The sequence below is a fragment of the Plectropomus leopardus genome, chromosome 22 (assembly GCF_008729295.1).
Source record: "Plectropomus leopardus isolate mb chromosome 22, YSFRI_Pleo_2.0, whole genome shotgun sequence".
In the NCBI taxonomy this organism is placed as follows: domain Eukaryota; kingdom Metazoa; phylum Chordata; class Actinopteri; order Perciformes; family Serranidae; genus Plectropomus; species Plectropomus leopardus.
In genome coordinates this window covers 18,036,167-18,059,602 of record NC_056484.1, presented here as the reverse complement: position 1 = coordinate 18,059,602, position 23,436 = coordinate 18,036,167, and the positions used below count along the sequence as shown (strand labels likewise).

Below are 23,436 nucleotides of genomic sequence, written 5' to 3'. Positions count from 1 at the left end.
GTCTTCTAGGGAGCCGACACGCATCGTCAGGTCAGAAGGGGTGGAGAGAGGAAGAAAGAGACAGTGAGAGAGAGTGAGAGAGAGAGTAGGCACTCTTAATCAATAAACTGTGAGACTGGAGATATTTACCACCCAATCCCGCAAGGGGACGGATCATAAATTGACCTAATTGGTCAGTGTTGGAGATGAAATGAATGATGCCAGGATCTAATTCAGAAGGGCAGGATGTAAGCCATTTGGCCTCTTACTATTGTACTGAGATATACTGAGATCTAGTCCATGTCAGGAAGTTCAAGTAATAGTTTGCTTGAAACACGCTCGTGGTCTTTGTTCTGAGAGTTAAGGTTGGTCTGTTGCTGTGCGTAGGCTCAAGCAAGTGGCCTGTGCTATTGTGAGCATTTTTGTGTGATGTTTGTCTGCATCGCCCTGCACTCACATCTCCAAAATGTTAGCTGGTGGTTGGGTTTTTTATGCTGCTGTATTGAGCTTCTATAAAGTGCAGTAAAGTTTGACTGATTCTGCTAACATACCTAAGACTCATAAAAAGTGGCTTATAGCTACAATAGCTCTTAAACAAAATCCAACTACACTACAACTCACAAGGTTCACTGACAAAACAGTTGTCTTTAACAAGAAACTACTCCCCCAAACATTGCCTACAACATGCAAACGTCATTATCGTACATCAATGACATTTTATATTGCATAACTTACCCTTGCGGCTGGTAGTGATTTCCAACAACAGCAACATTGAACAAAGGTAACATTTAGAATTTAAGCTCCATTAAAATTCACAACGTTCACAGACAGAACAATTGTCATATACTGGAAACTATTCCCCAACATATTGCCTAAAACATGCTAATGTCTATGACATTTTATATCGCACAAATTAGCTTAGTTTTCCAACTACAGTAACATTTAACAAAGAAGAAGCTCCAGTATTGAAGCTCCATTATAACTCACAAACTTCACCAACAAAAAAAAAAAATGTCTTGTATACTTACGGCATATTTTCCTCACCTATATCACTCCAACAACATGCTAACATTATTAGCATAGGTCTACATTAGGCCACTTTAGGTTATGTACATTAGCCTAGCGGCTAGCAGAGTTTTCCTCTACACATATGAAGACAGTAACAACAGCAACATTTAGGATCACGTTTAGAGTTTAAGCTGAATTACAACTCACAAAGTTGCACAGTAGCACACAGACAAAACAATTGTCTTATGTAGTAGACACATTTCTCTCAAATATCTCACTCCTACAACATGCTAACGTTATTAACATACATCTATGACACTTTATGTTGCAGAAATTAGCCTAGCAGCGCAGTTTTCCTCTACTCACGTGAAGGCAGGAACAACAGCAACATTTAGCAAACGTTAAGTTACAAATGTCGGCTCCTTTACAACTCACAAAGTTCACCTCAAAAAGTTCACCCACACCTATAACGTTTTCCCCACATATTCAACATGCTAACGCTATTAGCATAAGCCTGTAACATTTTACATTGCAGAAAAAGAGTGCTATTGGAAAAAAATAAGCTTAGCAAATACTTACATTTTTGGTCAGCAGGACTTTGAGGATTTTTGAAGCATAAATGCAATTGTAAGCCTCCTTTCTTGCTCAGTGGTGTTCTTCAGTCCTCCTGGCGGGTGGGTAATAAGTGGGCTACAATTTCTGTTGATTTTATGTTCGTCTTTTCACCAAAACAGCAAAACGGTGGACATCCAGCTTCTGTGTTCACTCAATTCTGTCCCCGCAAACAATGGCAGGTAGGAACTATAGTTACTCAACTCTCACTTGTTGCTAAGGAGACATAAAATACCAGCACTCATGAAAAAATAGAAATAAAATAACAGTTCAATAGCTGTTACTGAGAGAGGAATATTTACCTGTTTTAATAACAAAAATAAAACATAAATGAAAATTAATAATTAATTAAAATGAATTAAGTCCAAAATGATAATGTAGAATTATTCCTGCCAAAATATTAATCTTTCCCCACTACCCCATAACGCAATAAAAAAAAAATAAATAAATAAAAAAACGTGAATAGTGCCTATGGTTTCTCAATCACCAGATGTAAAAACTTAAAGTTATGCTAAAAAAGAACTACACGACAACTACACTACTGTTGCATGACTAATGTCACCACCACAACAAAGCTGTAAAGCAGTGACGTTCTGAAGTCCCATTTACAGCAACTGGCTTTTTTAAGATACACAAAAGCATCAGTATTCACAAATGGAGTGTTTACTGGCGTATTTTATGCCGTAGAACAAAACACGAGAGTCTTAGGTTGTGTTAACCACGAGGAAAGCAGGAATACTGAAATACTAACTTATTTCTAGATTTAGGACTCATTCTGCTCTGCTCCACTCTACTAGTCTAGCAGCAAGTGCACGTTTATCTCTACTCATGTAAGGCCAGGATAAATAACACAGAAAAATTCTTTTTGGGGAGTTTTTTATTGTCTTCAAAATTTCCTGTTTCTCTTCTGTGAAATAAAAGGAAGGAAACACCACAGAAGAAAATGGTTTTAAGTTTAAGAAAATGAACAGGAGGAGCATGGTTAGTTAGTCCTGTGGAGGTGCACATCAGGCCAATCGTAGGGTACGGTGTAAGGTATGGTGTAGGAGAGTCTATGCCATAAGTACAATGTTTACTCAGCACAGAAGAAAAACCCCTGCTTTAAATAAGAAGATTGATTCCACACTCAAATCTATGAGTGGTATGAATCTTCTTGCCTAACTGAAAGTGAATGAGCTTATTTCCCAAAAAATGTTGCTTTAAAAGCTGTCAAAATACCCACTTTTTCAAAAAATTGAACTCCAATTTCAGTGCACTCTCTGTTTCCCAGCCTCTCATGTAGTATACTGCTCTGCCACTGTATATTAAAGGGACTTCTTTTCCCCCACCATTCATGTGGAAAAGGCTTGCACCACCAGCTACCCTTTCTTTTATTCATCGTACTGTAAATAACTCCACTTTATGAAAAGCAGCCAGTGTGACTCACGGATACCTCTCTAACCACAACCCATTATTATTTCATGGCCTTTGAAAGAAGGGTCTATAGCAGGCGCTCTCACACTTTAATGTCGGAGCTCCCTCTGATGTTGTGTAGTACACAGCGGCCCTTGTTGCACTCTGTATGCGATCCCTCACTTGAATTCACAAACACTTCCAAGTGCATAAATAGCACGGAAGACGAGTGCCTTGCGAGCTAGCTAATGCTCTGGAACGCCATTGCTGAGGAGATAACAGGAGCCTGCCATGGCTGATGCCTGGGACTGTCATTGGGGGGGGAGGGGGGGGGGTGGAGGAGAAAGAGAAATGTGCCTTTATGAAAAATGCTGTTGTTCTGACCTCTCATGGGACATCATATGGTAAGGAAAAAGAACATGCATCAGCGTTACGATTAAATGACCAGCGGACATGATTCAAAGGGTCCCACGATGTCCCAGAGCACCCTTTGGAACGTGTAGAAGGCTCTCGGCATACAGACGAGCTAATGGGCAACCTATTGGTCATGGTAGATTCAGTTTGAATCTCAATGAGGGTGTCAGTGTGTGGTTGCTCCATGACCGACAAGGTGTGGTAGGCCTACTGGAGTTGATTTAGCCACACGGCCTGTCATAGCGTTTTATCAGTCAACATCCATCAACGGGAAGGCTAAAAGGCGTGTTGTTTTTTTTCTTTTGAAGTGTCAAGTGAAAACTGCTCTTGAAGATGGATGGAAAATGGAAAGCGTCTGATGAAATTTCACATCTTTGTTTTCTGTACCTGATGCGGAACCTTGATGGTAATAAGGCAGATATTTTTTTTTTTTTTATATGACAACAGACTTAATGTGGTTTGTGCCACTGCCAATTTTTGCAGCCTGTAGTTGGGTAAGTTACTTCTTACAAAAGCATTTCAAAAGGTACATAGCAGTACATTGGTGTATACTGGGACATGCCTGTGGTACATGAAAGCTGTGGGCTTGAATCATACAAAGGCTAAACCCATTACAGGTCCAGAGGGGTGGGCAATACAGTGCCTTGTCCCGCTCCTCTAAACAAGACTCTAGGTGCTGGAAGCTGGAACAAAGCCTTGTAACATATACATTAATCTTTAATTGTTTTTTTCAACCCCTTCTTTCACATCTCTGAAGTAGCAGCTCCTTAAAAGTGTGCTAGATTTTCATGGCTGTGCCTTTGTAGAATAAAAGATATATGTGTAACAGCGGAGCGGGAGAAAAAAATGTACTCTCTGATGCTGGAGGTAGACAGTTGCTTTTCAAATTCCAAGTTTTGGTCCTTTATTTTATTCAGCAGTGAAATGCCATGAATACAGAAAATAATAACGTCTGTTACAATTCTCAACCATGACCTTCTAATGTCAGAGAACCTTTAACGTATGGACACAGTACACAGTAATGAAAAGTATCAAAAAAAGTCGTTGAATCTCGATCGAAAGGAAATGAAACAAACAAAAAAATAAAAGTTTTCACCAATTACATAAACATATGTTTGCTACAGTCCCAATTTACTGTATACATAGGGGGATCATATTCCCAATTATTAGAGAAGGATAGCAGTAGAAAGGATACATGACTCAACTGCCAGACATAATGCTTCATAAAGTATGCACAGAGGTACAAGCAATAAATACACACATTAGGTTAAGCCTTACAGCTACGCAAAGCAGATGCAGAAAAAGCAGGTTTGCTATTCTTAGCGAGCAATGAGAGAGAAACAGTAAAAATTCAGGTAAGTCAGAAAAGAAACACTGAGATTTTTTTTTCCTCTTAGAAAAAAGTCTGGTAAATTTATGGGTCCACCAACATTTTTTTTTACATAAGTATGCACAGTTATCAAAATACAGACAAAATCAACCCAGAAAATCCAGACAATCCTAAAATCTAGTGGAGGAGCAGATCGCAGTTCTGGAGGTCTTTCTGGTATTATGTGCAAGCAACTATTTTAGACATTTTTTTTACTTAATTTATACAAAACCCATGCAAATCTACAGGTAATATGCATTCTGTGGCTGACAGGTTTTATCCCTCCCAAAACAGTATATCTGAGGTAACGCACTCCTATGCATTGTACGTAACATTTAGGCCATCGTCCCGATGATTTTTATTATATTCTTTTTATTGGTTCTTGTTTCCAGTCCACCAAATGATTTTTAGACATGCATTTTTAAAACACAATATTCCCTTACAGGTAATCTATACATTATCATTCTACAAATGTTTGAGGACAACCTATTACAATGCAAATCTTCCATATCTTGACGCAGGGAATGTAAACGTTGGTTCGAGCCACGTCCTATGAGACAAGCGTAGTAAAGTGTAATAGCTCTTGTGGCATTCTAATAACTCGTGCAATCTGTCATAATTGTTCTGAATTTGTTGTGCAGAGGTAGAAGCTTTTAGAAAGCCTTTTTGGGTAAGTGGGAGAACCCTTTTTCTTTCTTTTTTTTTTTTTTTTGAAAGACGCAGCGTCCTTTTTATTTGGTGTGATAAGATTATTAAGAACGTCGTCTTCAAGTCGTTTTGCTGACTCCAGCTAAGTATTGAAGGGATAAGCTTTGTTCCTGGGCCCAGTACCCTCTTGACGTGGAACTGGCATGTGTGTGTGTGTGTGTGTGTGTGTGTGTGTGTATGTGTGTGTGTGTGTCTGTGTTTTACATGCTGCATGTTAATACAGTACTGCACGTGTCTGCATGTTAAGCTCTTACAGCCAATTCTTCGGCTTGGCACAACACTTGAAAACAACATATGCACAGTGTTTCCATTTTGGTCGTTACAGCACGGTACAAAGCCACTCGTCGGTTTTTTGACAGCATGCATTCTCTGCAGCTAACCCAAACAGGAAGGCTGGCAGACCAACGCTCGTTGGTCTCCATGTGCCTGCATGTATGCTAGTCTCTGACTGAGTGTGTGTGTGTGTGTGTGTAGTTGTTTTAGCATTTCTTTATCCCATACAAGAGGAGGCAGAATTTTGTGTAACTTTGGTTTACTGAAAACAGAAATGACCATTAAAGCAACAACACTTTTCTAGATGACATTAGCTGTGAGGGAAAGGATGGGACGTAGTCTCCACGATAACTACTTCTCTTTAGTCTCTATGAATATCAAGTGTGTTATAAAAAGCTGGTTACCTATACAGAGTACACCTGTGCTAACACCAGTTGTATCCATATAGTTTAGAAGCTATGAACCACACAATGAGTATTTGATGACGTTAAAGTAGGGCTGGGCGACATACAGTATATTAACATTATACGGATATATGAGATGACATATCAACTCAGATTTTGGATATTGTAATTTGTAAGTGTTGTCTTATTTTTCAAAGGTTCAGTGTGTAGGATTTAGGAAGATAAATTGGCAGAATATTGAATATATTTTCTTGAGTGTATACAATAAGGGTTGTTATGTTTTCATTAAATTAGAATGAGCTGTTTTTATCTACATAGGGTGCGCGTCCTGGTCTATGAAGTCTGCCATGTTGCGCCACCATGTTTCTATAGTAGCCCATAATGGACAAAGGAATGACCGGCTCTAGATAGTGCCATTTTTGCATTTTTGTATCGGCTATTGTAGTTAGCAGCCCCTCTATGAGCGTCGGAAAGTAATTTTTATTGTAAAACTGTTTTTACTGGTTTAATTCACCACGACCAGAGAGGAGGAGATCTGCAGATAATTTGGCTCCTGGTAAAAACTCCTAAACATCTGGATTTAAAGTTATCATAAAAAAAGGTGAGCATACATTAGCAGGTACTGAGCTATTTTCCCAGCTAAGAGGAGCCAAACAGCATTGCAGAAACACTGATTTGTAACGTGAAATTGTTTTATTCAGTGTTTTTACCAGCTGAAATCACTGGGACAGTTAGTTTCACAGAGAAAGAGACCTCTGTGGATAATTCTTCTCCTGGTTAAAACCTGAACTACAAACACTGAAGGATTTCTAATTAAACTGGTTGCAATCTGCAGTCCTTACCACTAGAGGTCACTAAATTCTACACACTGTTCCTTTAAAAGCCGCATTACAGTAAAATAATGTAATTTTCTGAACTTGATGAAAATTTATCAAATATCTCATTGTGTAAATATTTTGCGAAAGCACCAATACTCAACCCAACAATATCGTCGCAATATCAATATTGTGGTATTTGGTTTAAAAGTATCATACTTATCTATCTTAACCATATCCCCCAGCCCTACCTTGAAGCAAATATCACCTAGAAAAGGTCAACGTTCACCTTAGATATCCTCTTCTGCAATGGCTATTATTATTTGCTTTCACATGGTAACCAAGCCATTTCATATCAACTTGAAATTATGACTTATTTGGCTTCACTAGATATTTTTCATGTTTGGTTAGCGGTGTTTTCAGTTTCGGTTTCAACACGGCTCGGAACAAAGCCGCCACGGAAATAAGACGTGACATTATTTTTGACAGTCCCACTTAGAACATTACATATTTACCAGGTTAGAAAAAAAAAATAGAAATAAAAAATCGGATGTGTAATGCATAACGAAAGGTTAAAAAAAAATTAAATGAAAATAAATGTCACAACAACACAATGTTTCTGCACTTCCGTTGAATACACAAATGTTTTGTTTTGGTCATGATCCACTTTTACAGTTAGCTGCTCTCTACCAGTCAAAGCACAAAATGCCTGCAGTTCAAATATCACATCACCTTTGTTTTTAACTACAATGCGTCTGGCAGAAAATCTCCAAAGTGGACATTCTATGAGTTTATCAAATTACACATCAAGATCAGCATGTATTTCCCCCCTCTCTCTCTCGTGATCATCTTTGTATAGGGCTAAATGAAACAATCCCAGAGGTTATTCGAAGGTAGTTTGCGGAACAAAAGCTTCTCTTTGTACTAGTTTAAAGTCGCAGAAGACGGACCAAGAGGAGTTTGGTGGCTTCTGTCTATAAGCTATTGGCCATTGCTAGTGTTGGCTTTGGTTTCTAGCTGTTGCCTGTGACTGTTTGCAGGTAGACAAAGCTTTAGAACGAGGAGGTAAGGAGAACAGCGAGAAGAAAATTATGCGGAAATGTTTTTGTAAATGGTGCTTTATACAAACTATTATTTTTCCCCCAACTCAATTTCCAGTTTTTTTTAACTTTTAACCACAAACAGATAATAGACTGGAAGCCAACTTTTTTCTTTTTTTTTCTTTTTTCCTTTTTTTTTCTCTGGACAGCTGCAACAACAGTCTTGGTACCGCAGTTCTGTTACTGGTGTGATTCAGGGAATGGCATTTACAGTTGGTGGTGTCTAAAATCAGATTTTTGAAATCAACGATGGTAAAATAAAAATTTTAAAAAAAGCTAAAAAATAATATACTGGTTTTCATAATAGTAGCAACATACAGGCAGTGACACAAATTTCTGAGACTACTCCTGTGCAAATGATAACAGAGCAACAACTTGAATTGAACCAGCAATTGTCTCTAGACATTAACAACTACTGGGGGGTTGGATTATTCACAAACATAAAACGTCTTCCTTTTTGGCAGTATATGAGGCCGCTAGCTTTCAACGGAACATGATTTGCTCATTTGTTTCAGGTTTTTTACCCCCAATCCGTGAGTCCATCATCCTTGTACTGTATGTGGCCACGCCATCTCTAATGAAATATGTCTCGAAGAGTTACTTCTTTTAATCAGACATCTCATGCCTGTCATGTTTCGGGGGGGATCCCAAAGGGCTGCAACAAAGAGTTCCTTTGGAACCGGGTCTCCAATCCGGATGCATGCTCAATAAATAGTCCCAGTGGTGAGAGAGACAAAGAGAGAGTCCGCTGTGGTTTTGCTTGGACTGTGGAGTGGTTTCTAGTCTTGCAGGAGGTCTGTGTGAGAGAAACAGTGCGGCTGGGTGAGGGGATACATCGGCCAAAAACTGTATCCTTGTCACTCCAGGTCTTCTGATAAGTTCCCTTCCTCCAGCTCTCGATCATCGTCCAGCTCTGGACTGTGATTGGCTGTCGTCACCAGTGACATCGGACAGTCGTCGTCATCCATGTTAAGTGGCTCCTCCTTCACGTGAATGGGTGGCCTGTGACACAATCACACAGCCGATAAATGTTAGATTTTGATGCTTTGTGAGAAATTCCTGCAGCCAGTAGCACTTGTTTGACCTTGTTTCATTTTAGATTATGCGCAAAACTGTCAGGAAATATATTAAATCCTTATTATGACCACGATAAAATAATATTATGTAAAAGTAAGAGGGTTTTTTTGCAGGTGGACTACACAATAGACATTTTGTTGTATCAAAAAACAGGCATGTAACAGCCATTACATGCATTATCTAGTGAGAGTAACCATGTTGTTTGCGAGACGCTAATTCGACATGATGCCTCACGTCTACTGTAAGTAAGCGCATGAAAATTGCATGAAAAACATGGCCCCTGTAAGGCCGATAAGCTGTGATGTTCCAGACATGTTTGGCATTTAAAAGTTTACTGATGACACCAGGTTGAAATACATGAAAAAGGAAAAAAAAAGAGGGGGAGGAAAACAGGCCACATGATAAATAATGGAGAATTTCTCATCCCTGAGCCCCCTGGAGCAAAGGCAGAGGAGAGGCTTTTTTATCTAGTTAATAGAAAGCGCAGCCACTCGTTAATATGCAGGGGCTGTGCATGTCGCTCCTCAAGAGGAAAAACCGGCAGCTAGGTTCTGCCATTAATCAACTTCAGCCCCGGCAGTTCGCTCGGACACCATGATACATGTTTTTAACTCTAAATGGATGAATATCTTTAGCCACTGTCAATAAGCGCTGGGCAGGAAGCAGCGGCGGCGGCGCGCCGAGCAGGACGCCTCTCCCTTCAGAACAACAGAGGAGTGGGCGGAAAAAAAAGTGTTGGGCGACTAAAAAGAATAATAATGCTGTCACACACAAACAAGGCATAACATGATCTGGGGCCCTAGTCGGGGAGAGGGGTTTGTGCCACGATGATAAATCTGACAAAACCTAATTATTTCTGACACATCGGATGCATCAGAAAATCCCCCTAGACTTTGAAAGAGGAGAGTGGGAAGAGAGAGGGAGAGAGAGAGTGGTATCAAGTGGTAGTACGTTAGGACGCGTCTCCTAGCCTCTCTCCTGGGTTGCCTTCATCAGTGGAAGAGGAGGGGTGGTGGGCTTTGAATTTGAAAAGAATTTTAAAAGGTACAGATGACTTTAATATTCACCGCCAAATACTGTAAATTAATATTCTGATGTGGTGGGATGAAGGGAGGAGGCTGATCTGAGCGGGATGCATGCGGAGCGATGAATATTTCTGTTTTCTGCAGCTCAGATTCACAGTGAGAGGCAGGAGAAAAACACCTCGGCCAAAGGTTACACAAACAGAAATATACTGACTCTGCTCCCTTTGGACAATACAGTGTTTACTGAAGGGAAAGATTTATTTTTATTAACAAGAAAATTTAATTCTGTTGTTGTTTTGTGGTGATTAGTTGTCAACTATCAAATTAATTGCTTATTTAATTACATTTAATTGTCAACTATTAAATTGCTAACAAATTTCATAGTCGAATAATCAATCAGTCATCAGCTCTTAAGTTAATTGCGAGTTTATTGATTTATAGGTTTGAGAATATTTGTGAATATGTGAATATTTCCCTGTTTCTTCAACCTCTATGACACTAAACTGAATATCTTTGGGTTGTGGACAAAACAAGACGTGAGGGAAATCATCTCGGTCGGTCAAGTACTGACTGACATCTTTAACCATTTTATAGACCAAACAACTCATCCATTAATCAAGAAAAGAATTTATAGATTAATCGATGATAAAAATAATTGTTGGTTGCAGCTTCTGCTACTTACAAGTGCAAAAAGGTCAGAGAAGCAAATCTCTTATGCTGAACAATCAGAACATTTCAAATGCAGAAAATGCAATAGAGTTGATGCTCAATCATTTGTGAAGCAAAAATGCCAAAAATTCTCTCTCTAGCTTTTCAAATATGGATATAGGGTACTTGTTTTTTTAAATCTGTTACGTTTTTGGAGTGTTGGACAAACTCATTTTATAGCACTTAGACTAAATGATAAACATTTGTTATTAAAATGATCAAAATGTTCTTATTTAAGCTTCTTAAATGTGAATATTTTCTAGTTTCTTATCTCCTCTATGACTGTAAACTGAATATCTTTTTTAAGGACATTATTGTGGGCTGTAGGAAACACTGATTGTCATTTTCACCATTTTCTGACATTCCATAAACCAAATAACTGATTGAGAAATCAAGAAAATAATTGACAGATTTATCAACATGAAAGCAGTTAGCTGCATACCTACTTAAAGGTGCAAAGATCCACCAGTGCTGAAATGACTGGACATTTTCAAATGGAGAAATACATTAACAACAGCACTGATGGTCAATCATTTATGAAGCAATAATGCCAATCATCCTCTATTTGGCTTTTCAAATACAGGTACTGGCTACTTATTTTGAAAATATGTGTGTTTTGGAGTGTTGGAAAAAAATATTTTATGCCATTTTATAAAGAAAATGATTTTAAAAAATGTGTTTAAAAAAACAAACAAAATAATTCATGATGAAAAAAAATACTTTTTTTCCCACCTGCCACAACATAACTTATTTGGCTGGTGAGAATTTGCAAACCACCTCTAAATGATAAGGATAACTGTTTACAGTTTACATGAATCCTCATTTTTAGAATTTATAAGCAACATGCAAACATTTAACAAATGGTTTATGACATATTATAATGTAACTGTATAAACTTTTGAGAGTTACTATGAATATACTTTATTTGTCAACAATTATCCTATGAAGACATTTTCTATCATTACAGTTGTTTTTACTATTTTATCATTAATTATGTTAGTACACCAGCCTCTTCTCATGGGAGCCCACAGAAAGAGTTCTAGTTATTGACAAATACATTAATAAACACTTATCTGCATACAGCCACATTATAAACCCTCTCTTAAATGTATGCACCGCTCGCCAAAGGTCTCCTCTGTTCCTCCAATACGCAGCTCATGAGGTGTTTGTGTAGCTTTGACGAAAAATATGCAGCACCACATTCACAGGCCTGAGCTTTCTGACACTTTATTAAAATATGTGGATGAGCCATTTAGTACTTAATGGCTAGCTGCCATTATTGAGTCACTCAGGAGTAAACGCTGGACTTTGCGGTGTAATAAATATGGGGTGCTCTCCGTGTGTGTGTGTGTGTGTGTGTGTGTGTGTGTGTGTGTGTGTGTGTGTGTTCTCGAGATGCCTGCTCTCACATCAATTGGAGATTAGCACCAGCAATCATGCAGAGGTATGTCAGGGATGCAAATAAGGTCATTAGTCCACGGGCCTAATGGTAGACTGGGGGACAGGGGAGGTGTGGGGAGAGGGGGAGGGGGGGCAGTGAAGGCAGGGGTGAGGACTGGGGGGGGGGGCAATCAAAGACATTCATAACATCTCACTGTGATTCATTAACAAAGAGGGGTGGTCACCAAACAATTAGATGTGACAGCACAAGACACAGCTGATAAAATAGATATTAAATTGATTTTATTGGCTGTGTATGTTGGGTTCTACAACAAAACCATTATTCTACTCTGGTCGTTTTTGTGTAAAGTTGCTAATTTGCTCACATTGCAAACCCTGATTTTACAGTTCCTGGTGTACAGTACTACTTCTTTTAAGCATACCCCTTAGGGTGTACATGAGCACATGCATACACAAACAAGCACAAACCCACACGTGCACGCACACACACACACACACACACACACACACACACACACACACACACACACACACACACACACACACACAGCATGGCCTGGGGCGATCTGGTTCGCGGTTAAGCAGATAGCATTAACCTTCAGACGTTGAGGAGGAAGGAGAGGGTTTGTCTAATTGTTGGATTGACTTGCTGAGGAGTCCTCTCCTGAGAAAGGCCTTCAAGGTGATGTACTATTTAGTTTTAGTGCTACGAGCCTCTCCATTATTTAAACAACATCCTGGAAAAAAGCCGGTCATGAAAAACACATTTCTTCCATTTTGAGGTTGTCGTGGCCGTGTAAAGGCAGGAGGCGATGGAAGGGAGGGAGGGAGGGATGAATGCATCTGATCCTCCGTAGCCACTCATGTCAGTGTCAAGGTGGCGTGGCCAGAGAGAAGAGAAAGCAAGAAAGAGAAAGTCAATGCTGTCCGGTTACTAAAAGTTAAATGACCTGGGGGAGTGGTAACACTGGGATTCTGGCTCGAGCTGGGGCAGATTTGCTCTACTTAACACCCCATTTCAGAGAGGAGTAAACACGTCCAACTAGATTAATGTATGGATGTGTGCTAGGGCTAACCAAACACTGTTCTGTCCTTTCAGAGAGAACTGTGAGTGCATCCTTTCTCCATTACAGGAGTGGTTAGCCGATGTCGGCTGACTCTGTAACATGAGCTTTGACGGACAGTGAAATCATTAATGTGTAATTTCTGTCTGTTTGTCTCAAAATGTGCCTTGAGAGTGTGTGTTTCCCCTGCATGCCACTTTCACGCAGACCTGTGTGACATCGCTGGTTTCAGACATTCCTGAAACTCACCGGATTAATTTTTTAAAAACACTCTTTCTCTCTCAGCTCCATTAAAACAGAAACGGGAAAGGAGGGGTTGGGGTTTTTTTGAAAGTAATTAATGCTACACTTGCTCAATATTAATAGGAACAGTCTTGCATAAAATATAGCAGCTAAACCCCTATAATGCAGACAGTGGTGTAATTAAAGACGAATGTGTAATAGAGCCTATTTATAGCATTAGAACTAACTGGTATCTGAAACGTCAGGCTCACCTCAGGTATTAGAAACAGTGCCATTGAAATTATTAACAGTAGAAAGTGTCAGAGAGAGAAAAGTGTACTTATGATACAATACATGGTGGAAATTGAACCTTGCCCTCGGGTCATGGCATACTCAAGAACGTACTGGTACGGTGGGTTAAATATCAGGCAATTAAAGTAACAAAGGGCAGAAGGACAGCGAGTGAACTCCACTCAGGGGTGCAGGTGGGGGGTGAACATGTGCTTGCATTCTTGGATAGCTACTCATAAAAATGTGAGATGTGTGACACAATTATCTCTCAAATACTGCAGTGAGTGAGTAGAATGGGATTCTGGGTTTAACAGCGATGAGTTGCTAAATATTTTTTGTATGACTACTGATTTTTTTTTTATAGTAATCAAATAAACATCTAATAAAACTGAGCCCTAATTTTCATGTAATTGTCTATATCATGCAGTACACACATGGGTGCGGTATCAGTTAGGGACTGTACTTAATTTAACAGACTAGGGTGGTGGCAGGTTTTTTATTTTATTTTATTTACTTTATTTATTTTTTTAACCATGACTTTTCCTGGAGCTACAAACATTTTTTCTCAAGCTTCTTAAGCTTCCCTGAGCGACTGGTTTATTTATTTATTGGTTAGCCTGGTTTATTTCTCTCTATTATGATAATTTTAAGGCAAGTAATGCATGACAGATGGATCGTGGGGAGAAGATGGAGAAATGTACGTGATGGTAAACAAAACATCCCACATCGACACATATTAGAGCTGTTATTAGAGTTACATCATTAGCTCCCGAAAATAAATTTGTCGTTATGTTACATTAAATTGAAGGTTATCCACTGAAGATTACCGTGATTATTTCATTACACACATACAAAAAAATCCATGACTTTTCCAAAACTTTCAATGATTTTTTGTAATTGCAGGCCTGGAAATTTAATAGTAAAATTCTATGACTTTTCCAGGTTTTTCATGACTGTGGAAATGCTGTGAAATATTTGAACCATATTTCACAGTTTCTAGCTGTGAGAAATGGTGTGATTTGGGATATTTTAAAGAAAACATGCCCATTTGCACGTTTTGGTGCTCAGAGGGTATTTTAGAATAAAAACAAACTACAACCGTTTAAAGTTAATGTCTCTCCTCTTAGCCAAATCAAAACAGTGTCTCCCCTGTACTGACCCCCCCCCCCCTCATAAATGATGAACACTGCCTTAGTCTGCAGGAACTCACATGTGTACTGGTGGGGAGTATCCGGGGCTGCTGTGTCCGTTGGTGTCCAGGTGGTCGAGTGAGCCGTTGAGACCCTCGTGGGCAGACTGCAGCAGGGTGGGGGGACTGCCGCTCAGCGTACCTGGGGGGCTGCCGCCCAGCAGTCCCGGTGGACTCCCGCCCAACAGCCCGGGTGGACTTCCACCCAAAAGTCCGGGTGGACTTCCGCCCGACAGGATGGACGGGTCTCCGCCGAGGAGGCCGTGGCAGTTGCCTCCCATGGGGCCCGTGGAGCCGCTGTTCATGAGGCCGGGGGTCCCCAGCAAAGGCAGGGAGGTCTCTGCTAGGGCAGCCTGCGGGGCATCGAAGACAGGAGAAGAAATGTTGAGGATAGAGTTTGAAGAAAGATTATTGAGAGGAAAGAGGAAGCTGGATAGTGAAGAAAATTGGAATATGAGGGCTGCAGGAAGACGGAAGAAGGATATGAGGGCATAATCATGTCAAAATAAGAGTTCAAGAGTGTAGAAGATGCAGGAGAGGTGTATGGAGGGCCTGATACAGGAGGAAGACTTGGCAGCTGAGAGAGTGTTGATTTAACACAGTAATTATTAAAACAGTTGTCTCTGCTAAACTTTTTTATTCTGTTGCAGGCTATTTTTCCCCCTGTGACATCCTGCTGATGCCTCCCTCCCCCCCCCTGCCATTCACATGCCCTTGTGTGCTGTGGCTATTAAAAAAAAAAAAAAAAGTCCCCCAAAAACTTTACCTCCAAATAATAAAAACTCCTGACACTTTCGCCTGCTGCGCATTAAAGTTATATACAGTGATTAAATTTTTAAAGTTTTTGCCATGAGCACCTCGCCGGCGTACACTATGAAGCCAAATCATTTATGACAGCTTAGATAAATATTAATGCACATGCCCTTGCATTTGCACATGCCACTATCAATCTAGGGTTTGCTGCCACAGCTGAAAGAAGGGGAGAAAGAGAATGGAAAGAAAGGAGGGCGAGTTGCTTCCTGATTCTACCACAGGGTGGCCTTCTGAGTCTGACGGTGTACAGGAAAGAAAGAGAGAGAGAGAGAAAGAGAAGAGATACAGTAACACACAGACAGAGAAAGAAACCTGAGTTGGAAAGAAAAAACTTGCTTGCTCTTAATGTGGAGCCCTATTGTTCACAGCAACCATTCAGCCACTCAATTGGTCAATCAGTCAGGCAGTCGTTCTGCCTGTCAATCAAACAAACAGGCAGCTGGTGAGTCTCTGAGGCTTTCTGTTCTTACCTGTAAGCTGGCGTTTAGTGCACTTCCATAGCCAAGACTGGAGGGCAGGTTCTTGACAAGTGATGGGCTCCTGGATACGTTGGAAAGAGACAAACAAAAAAAAGATGAATTCTAACTGTTGCCTCATGTGGACATAATAATGTTGGCAATTTAAACAGCAAATATAAGGGCTGGGGGTTGATTACATGTGTATTCTTCAGTCATCGAGAGATTTTGTTTATATGTCCAGTTGCCTAGGTTTTCCTTGTTTGTCTGTTTGTGTATTTATGCATACATATGTACATGCACTAGTATGTGTATGTGCTTGTTTATTACTGCTAAAATTAAGAAAAACATTGTTGAAAAACAAATACATCAGAAAACATATCAAAATGACACAAATGACCTGTGAATGTGTCAAGTTTGTAAAAATAAAATGAAAAAAAAAAGTAAATTTTCTGTACTGAGCTTATATTTTAAAATGGCGTTTCTTTTTAATTTTCTTTCATTTCTTGTGTTCTAATCCAATGTGCTGTTTACATTTTGTGGAATAAAATTGAAAATAAGGTATTTTATCTGATGTGTGGAACTGGAACTAATGACTGAGGAGAAATATGGACCAGTATGGAATCTCTTCTATACAGTATATATGATAAAAGAAAGAGACAGAAATTAGGAGAAAAAAAAGAGACACAGAGAGTGTGATTCAAAAAAAGAGGACTGAATTTGGGCCCTCTGATCCTCGACATGTCATTGACCTTCAGATCTAGATCTAACCCGAGGTGACAGACTTCATACCCTGTGATCTTCTGCGACCTGCGTTTCTGGTACTCCATCTCATCTACCGTCCACACCGCCCCCTTTACGTTCTCCACGCGCACAAAGCACTTGTGCAGACTGAGGTTGTGGCGAACAGCGTTCTGCAGAGAAAGACAGGATGACACGCAGGTCAGAGGAATGAGGTAAAAACGAATCATATTCATTCATTAACCATTAAGAAAAAAAAAAGAAGAAGGCATGGAAATTGATTTTTTTTTTCTTGCATTTTGAAGAAATTCTTAACATTCACGCACCATTGATTTAATTAGTAAAAATTGAGTGAGAGCGAATGCTCTTACAAGTCCTGCACACAGTACATATCAATCAGAGTAAGTAGGCTAAAAGGAGGTAATCAGCATAGCGAATGGCTTATGGTGGTGACAGAAGTGGTAATGCCGGCCTTGATAATGGTGATGTCAGTAACCCTTTCTGCTCCAGAAAAGCATTTCTCTTAATGGACACATCGCTTTAAAGATGACAAGAAAAAAGACAGTCATCAGGAGGCCCTTGTGTCAGTGTGTGTGTGTGTGTGTGTGTGTGTGTGTGTGTGCGCCTGCAAGAATAAGGAGGATTAAGGTGAACTGTATCTGACATCTATATGTCCAAATAGCCTCCATGTGGTGTCAAATATATGCTCATGTGTCACAATTATCCGTTTTATCAAAGCTGCATTTAAATTAAAACAGGATCTGTCTTTCACACAGTAAGGTGTTGTCGTTAATTAGAAAAAACATATAGAAAAAAAGCACTCTTATATTATTCGGACCATAATTAAAACATGCATCAGACTCTACAAATAATAACCTTGGCTTTAATATCCCTGCCTCTCATATTTATCATCTCCCTAAGCTTGCTGTGTACAGCTCTTTCTGCAAGAAAAAGGGATTCAAAAAAAAGAAAAAAAAAAAACTCATAAGCAGATCTCGCATCTGACCTGAAAATCCCAGGATTTGATTGATCTTAATGCCCATGGCTCTGAATATGATAATTTTAATATTAATGAGCAAATGAGCAGTTTTATTATGCATGCTATATAGTTAGAACTAATAAGCTTCTGGGTGAGAGAAAGAGAGAAAGAGAGGAAAGTGGGGTGGGGTGGGGGGGTAGATCCCTCTTTTGAGCTGATGAGACCAAGATATTAAACTACCTTTCATTTCTTTCTTTTCTTCTTTTTTTTTTTTTTAAAACAAATTCTCTCCGTTAATCAAACGACAAGCCCATCGCTGATCATCCCCCTAATGCTTACAAAGGGAATTGTGGAGCTGTGGGTGTAAATAGATCACCTTGGTTATTGTGCGGGCCGGGAGACAAGATATTTCTAATGTCATTGTGATATCATTGTATCACAGCAACAGAGGTGCTCTTTTATAAATGGCACATACGCATGTGTTGTTTTGTGCTGCAAAACATATCTTGTCATAACATTATTACGCAGCAAAACATGGCGCGTTACTGTACGTAACAAACTGGAAAAGGGCACCAATTTATTTATTTATTTTTTTGCATGCCCGCCTGAATTGGTGATCACACGCCCATGTGCTCATTTGCATCCCAAATCCAAATTAATTCACTTTGCTAAATCTAGTGCTGCACAGCATCTTGCATACTGATGAGCGGCTGGTCGCGTTTTCCCTCCAGTCCCTCTGTGCAGCCACAAAGGCTAAAGGCGGCTAACGGATGACGTGCAGGGGCCACGGGATGAGACGGGGAAGACGCTTGCCGAGGCTTTCTTTATCAGCGCGCAGACACGCTTCTGGTGTGCGGGGGAAGACATTTTTTACCATCTTTGTGGAGGCAGACAGGACAATAAAGTTGTAGGGACAGATATACAAATGGGCCCTTTTGTGTGGGTAAATAAAGAGTGCTCCCTCCATGACAGGCCAGTTCTCACTTTCCCCCGTGCTTTAGTTCCACATGAAAACACCCTTAACCCCGCTCTTTTTATGTGTTTGTACATGTGAGCGTCTCTGGCCTAGCACTCCTTCACACAGCTGAGAGCTGGTTAACAGGCAAACAGCCATCTTTCTTCCTAATTAACCAATGATATGCGAGAGAAGGTGGTTTCAGGGAGTAGGAGGTGGGGTGTCTCTCTTAACAAAAGGTGCTGATGATGGAGTGGCTGCTGTATAATTAGTGCATCACAGCCCTCTCCTCTCTGCGCTGAGCCCTCCGCTATTAATTGCACCAAATTAGAAAACGATATCCAAGGCAGAATAATTCCTTCGGCTGTCATTTCCAAACAGAAAAGGCAGAATGGCGGAAAAAATAAATAAGAGAGGAAGAATGGGCTCTATTCAGGAGAAAGGGAGAGGAGTGTGAATCGCCCGCTGCTGGGTAAATATATGCTTTCTTGAGGTTTTTGACTTCAGTGAAAGGTGGAGGTGGAAGGCTTCAGAAAGGTTACCTTCCAAGTTGCAGCATTACGTCTGAAGTAGGCGAACGTGCGTGTGAACCAGCTGTAGATTTCATTAAGCGTTAACTGCATGTCGGCAGAGTCCATGATAGCCTGAAATGAGATGACATCAAATAATGGTTTACTAACGAGACCACGTAACTGACACACGCACACACACAGACAGACACACACACAGACACACACACTGACGGATTGAGAGAGCTTCCATGATTCATGCAGCAATTAATTTTAATCTAATCAGGCAAAGTTAATTTATTTCCCACTCACCTGTCTTATGAGGGTTGCATAAGTAAATGGCGGTCTGACATCTGCGTTCTTATAAAACTCGTAGTTTGGGGCAATCTCTGGAAAAATAAATACTGTGTCACCACCTGAAATAATTGGTAAATTTTTATTCCTTTAGGTATTGAATTTACTCAAGGTTTCATCAAATTAAAAGGGGTGAGAGAGAAAGGGGAGAAAGGGGGGGAGAAAAAGAGGGTAGGGGTTGGGAGGGGGCACATCAAATCAGCATTTTCTATGTCTAACAAAATGCATTTTTAATTAATCTCTCTCGTGAGAGATCTTAAACACTAATACATCCATAAAATGAGATCCGTGTAGTTAGTTAGGGTGGACTTGAATAATTTATGTGTCTTCACACTAAACACAGAGAGTAAATATAAACATCAAAGACGGACCGTTTAAAATGCAAAGCTTAACACATGGAATGTCTTAATGTAATAAATATTGTATTTTTTCACCATTATTTGAACTTAATTAACATTCATGTAATATTTATACACGGAGGAAGTTCTTGTCTATTTACATATAGAGTGATTAAACACAGGCTTGCTTTTAGAAAACCACCAGACGGCTCACATTGGTAAGACCAACAAGCCTCTGTGGTTGGGGTGTGTGTGAGTGTGTATTCACATTATGTGTCTGTGTGTGTTAAAATAGTACTAGAACACCATTATGAGTTGAGTACTATTAATAGTGCAGTGTTCAGGGTTGAGGCATCACACGTAATTTGCAGTTTCAACATTTTTATGTCATTAAATTTGAATAGAAAATTAGGTTCAAGGGGGAAAAAAAATCTTTTCAAGGCAACAAATTCTGATATGAATTTTAATCCAAGACACAAATCAGAAACAGAATCAGAATGTGAGCTAAATTAACATCTAATGCCCCAAATGTCTTAAAGGAATAGTTCATTTTTAATTGGGGTTGTATGGGGTATTTATTGTTTGGCAGTATATTACAAACAGTAGATGTCAGCAGCCCCTATTTGGAGAAGCAGGCTGGAGTCTGAGCAATCTACTGCTATGGAAGGGGTCAGCAACAAAATGCAATTTAGTCAGCTAAAAAAATGCCAACCAAACCATATCAAAATCAGTTTAAGTGTATGCTATATTAAGAGTATTTTCACCACTTAACCTTAATGTCGGACAGTGATTTCCCACAGAAAATGAATCTGTTAAATCCCTCTCTTCAAAGCCAGACTCCGTTGAGAAAAACAGTGATTTAACATTGCTGAACACAGGAGCTGCGGGTCTACTGCTGCCTCGATTGGTTAGTTTGTTAGTGCTATTATGTGATTTGGGTGTTTTAAAGGGTTAGTTCTGTTTTTACCAAAGTTACACAGTAACAAAAACAAACTAACTGATTTAAGCAACAGTACACCAGCAACCCCTGTGTTCAGTGAGCTAAAATTACACTTTTTCTCAATGGAGTCTGGTGGCTTTGACGAGTGCACAGAAGGGGAACTGAAGCCATCAACTTTTCCATTGCAACAGGCTGTCTGACAGAATGGTAAAGCGCTAACAATATTCTCAATATAGCACTCACTTAAACTGATGTCGATTTTTGTAGGTGGGACATTTTTTGTGGCTAAAATTATTTTTTTGCTGACCCCTATCCACAGCAGTACACCGTTTAGTGTCCCTGTGGAACTATAGCCTGATTCTCCAAACTGGGGGGTGTGCTGAGTCCCATCTATTGTTTGTAATACACCAACTATGATTAAGTACCCCGTACAACATCACTTGAAAAAATTCCAAACTATCCCTTTAATGTATCAGCGTGTGTTTCAGTTCCCTAAAATAAACTGGGATTTTCATGTAATCAAACATATTGTGAGCAGATTTGCTTGATAATGAACTGTGCACTGTAATTCTGTGTCATGTACAGCGCTGAGTAGTTGGTCCTACCTGACGAGAGAGGCATGGAGTATTTGTCCGAGTGGCGTCTGCGCATGGCTCCCATACTGGGCACGTTGGCTCCTCCCAGTACCGACGGCACCTGGGGCATGGCGGCCATGGGTGTGATAGGTGCTGTGGGCGTGGTCGGGGTCTGAGGTAAGTTGGGGGGCGATGCCGAGGGCAAGTTCTTGGACATGGTGACGCTGGACACCAAGTTGAGCTGGGGCGGAGGAAGATTGTGGGTGGAGACAGATACAAGAAGCAGGGAGGGAGGGAGAGAGAGAGGGGAAGGCATTATTTTGTGGTTTCTCTGACAGAGCCGAGTGTCTGCTCTCCTCCTCTCTAACACAGCTGTGTTTCCACTAACAAGGCTCGTGGAGAGGAGCCAGCCCATCTCCACTAATTACAACCACCAAATTGTATCATAAGAATTCTAATTAGAGCACGCTGTTCAAGATTATCCAACGATCAGCCTCCGTGTTATCCCGGCCCCATCTCTCTTTATCTCTCTATTTATCACTCCCTCCCTCCCTCCTTCTACATCTCCCCCACTACAACCACCCATAATCCTTTCACACTGAAGCAATGAGCTGCTAAAACCTTGCTTGCTGTCGTTGTGAATTGGGCTACTGAGGTTGTCCGACCCTGATCCAGAATTACAATCTAACTCATGACGTCACGCTGCACTTGTTACCAAAATGTCAAATAGGGGAGGCCGATAAAACCAAAATCTTCGATCATGGCATGTGTCATTTCATATTGCATAACAGTATTTATCACGATAGTAATTGCTCTATAAATTTGATTAAGAAATGTTTTTTTAATAACCATAGCCTACTAACTCACATTTGATTTTCTTCTTTTATTTGTAATTTCCATACAAATGGGATCTGCTTACAACCTCTCACACAACTCATGCAGTAAAATCCAAGTCTTATTTATCGAGTCGTTTGCACCGAGCTTCCCAAATATTTTCACTGAAATGTTAGTGTTTATATTGGAACATTTTAGTGTAAAATACATGTGTTTGGGAAGCACTGAGCATGCAACAGAATAAATGGGACTTGGATTATAGTACAACAGTTACAGGAGAGTTTGTAAACAGTTGTTTTGATATAGTTTTGCTATTGTTGAAAATAGACCCCAATTTATTAAATTTATGAGGAACATTTGCATTTTTTTGGATTCTTTGTTTGCGATGGAGGGATGCAAGGAAAACATTTGAGTAACTGATGTACAAATGATCATTTTGCGGGTGAAGTATTCCTTTAAAGTGACATCACTCCTCCTCAATGTCTGGCAAAATCATGTTACCTTGCAAAGCAGCTGGATTCACGAGATCACACAAGAATTCAGCCCCAGTTTGCTGCACAGCCTGTCCTGAATAAAGTGCCCGCAGTAAAAACTGCAAAATCTTTATCAGCGGACACATTTCTACAGTCCCATGGCAAGTATCTTCATACCTGACCTTAACTCCACCTCAGCCATAAGTTCTGATTTTATAAGTGCAACCAGTGACTGCATTGTGCAGTGAGAGAGTATAATAATCCTGCTGGATAAACCAAGTTAACTGTCTATTTATACATGACAAAAACTGATCAAACATCATCAACAAAACAACTGGAAACCATTATTACAGTTACAGATCATTCAGCCTTCCTATTCCAATAAGACTTTAAGTGCATGAGGAAGTATAACAAGTAGA

General features: G+C 40.0%; 1 protein-coding gene across 4 annotated transcripts in view; it reads right to left on the bottom strand.

The window, feature by feature from the left end:
- Window positions 1–7,047: 7,047 nt before the first annotated feature.
- The window catches only part of foxp2 (forkhead box P2), a 116,825-nt gene continuing 100,436 nt past the window's right edge, over window positions 7,048–23,436 (bottom strand). For 3 of the 4 annotated variants that reach the window (XM_042511101.1, XM_042511100.1, XM_042511103.1), the window contains 7 exons: window positions 21,741–21,951; window positions 19,816–19,919; window positions 19,537–19,638; window positions 17,112–17,233; window positions 16,335–16,404; window positions 15,073–15,404; window positions 7,048–9,076 (listed from right to left, as the gene is read on the bottom strand). In XM_042511101.1, the coding sequence (XP_042367035.1) occupies window positions 8,932–9,076; window positions 15,073–15,404; window positions 16,335–16,404; window positions 17,112–17,233; window positions 19,537–19,638; window positions 19,816–19,919; window positions 21,741–21,951 (1,086 nt within the window). In that variant the 3' untranslated portion in view covers window positions 7,048–8,931. The remainder of the gene's footprint in view (window positions 9,077–15,072; window positions 15,405–16,334; window positions 16,405–17,111; window positions 17,234–19,536; window positions 19,639–19,815; window positions 19,920–21,740; window positions 21,952–23,436) is intronic. The other variant, XM_042511102.1, reaches the window with a different exon arrangement.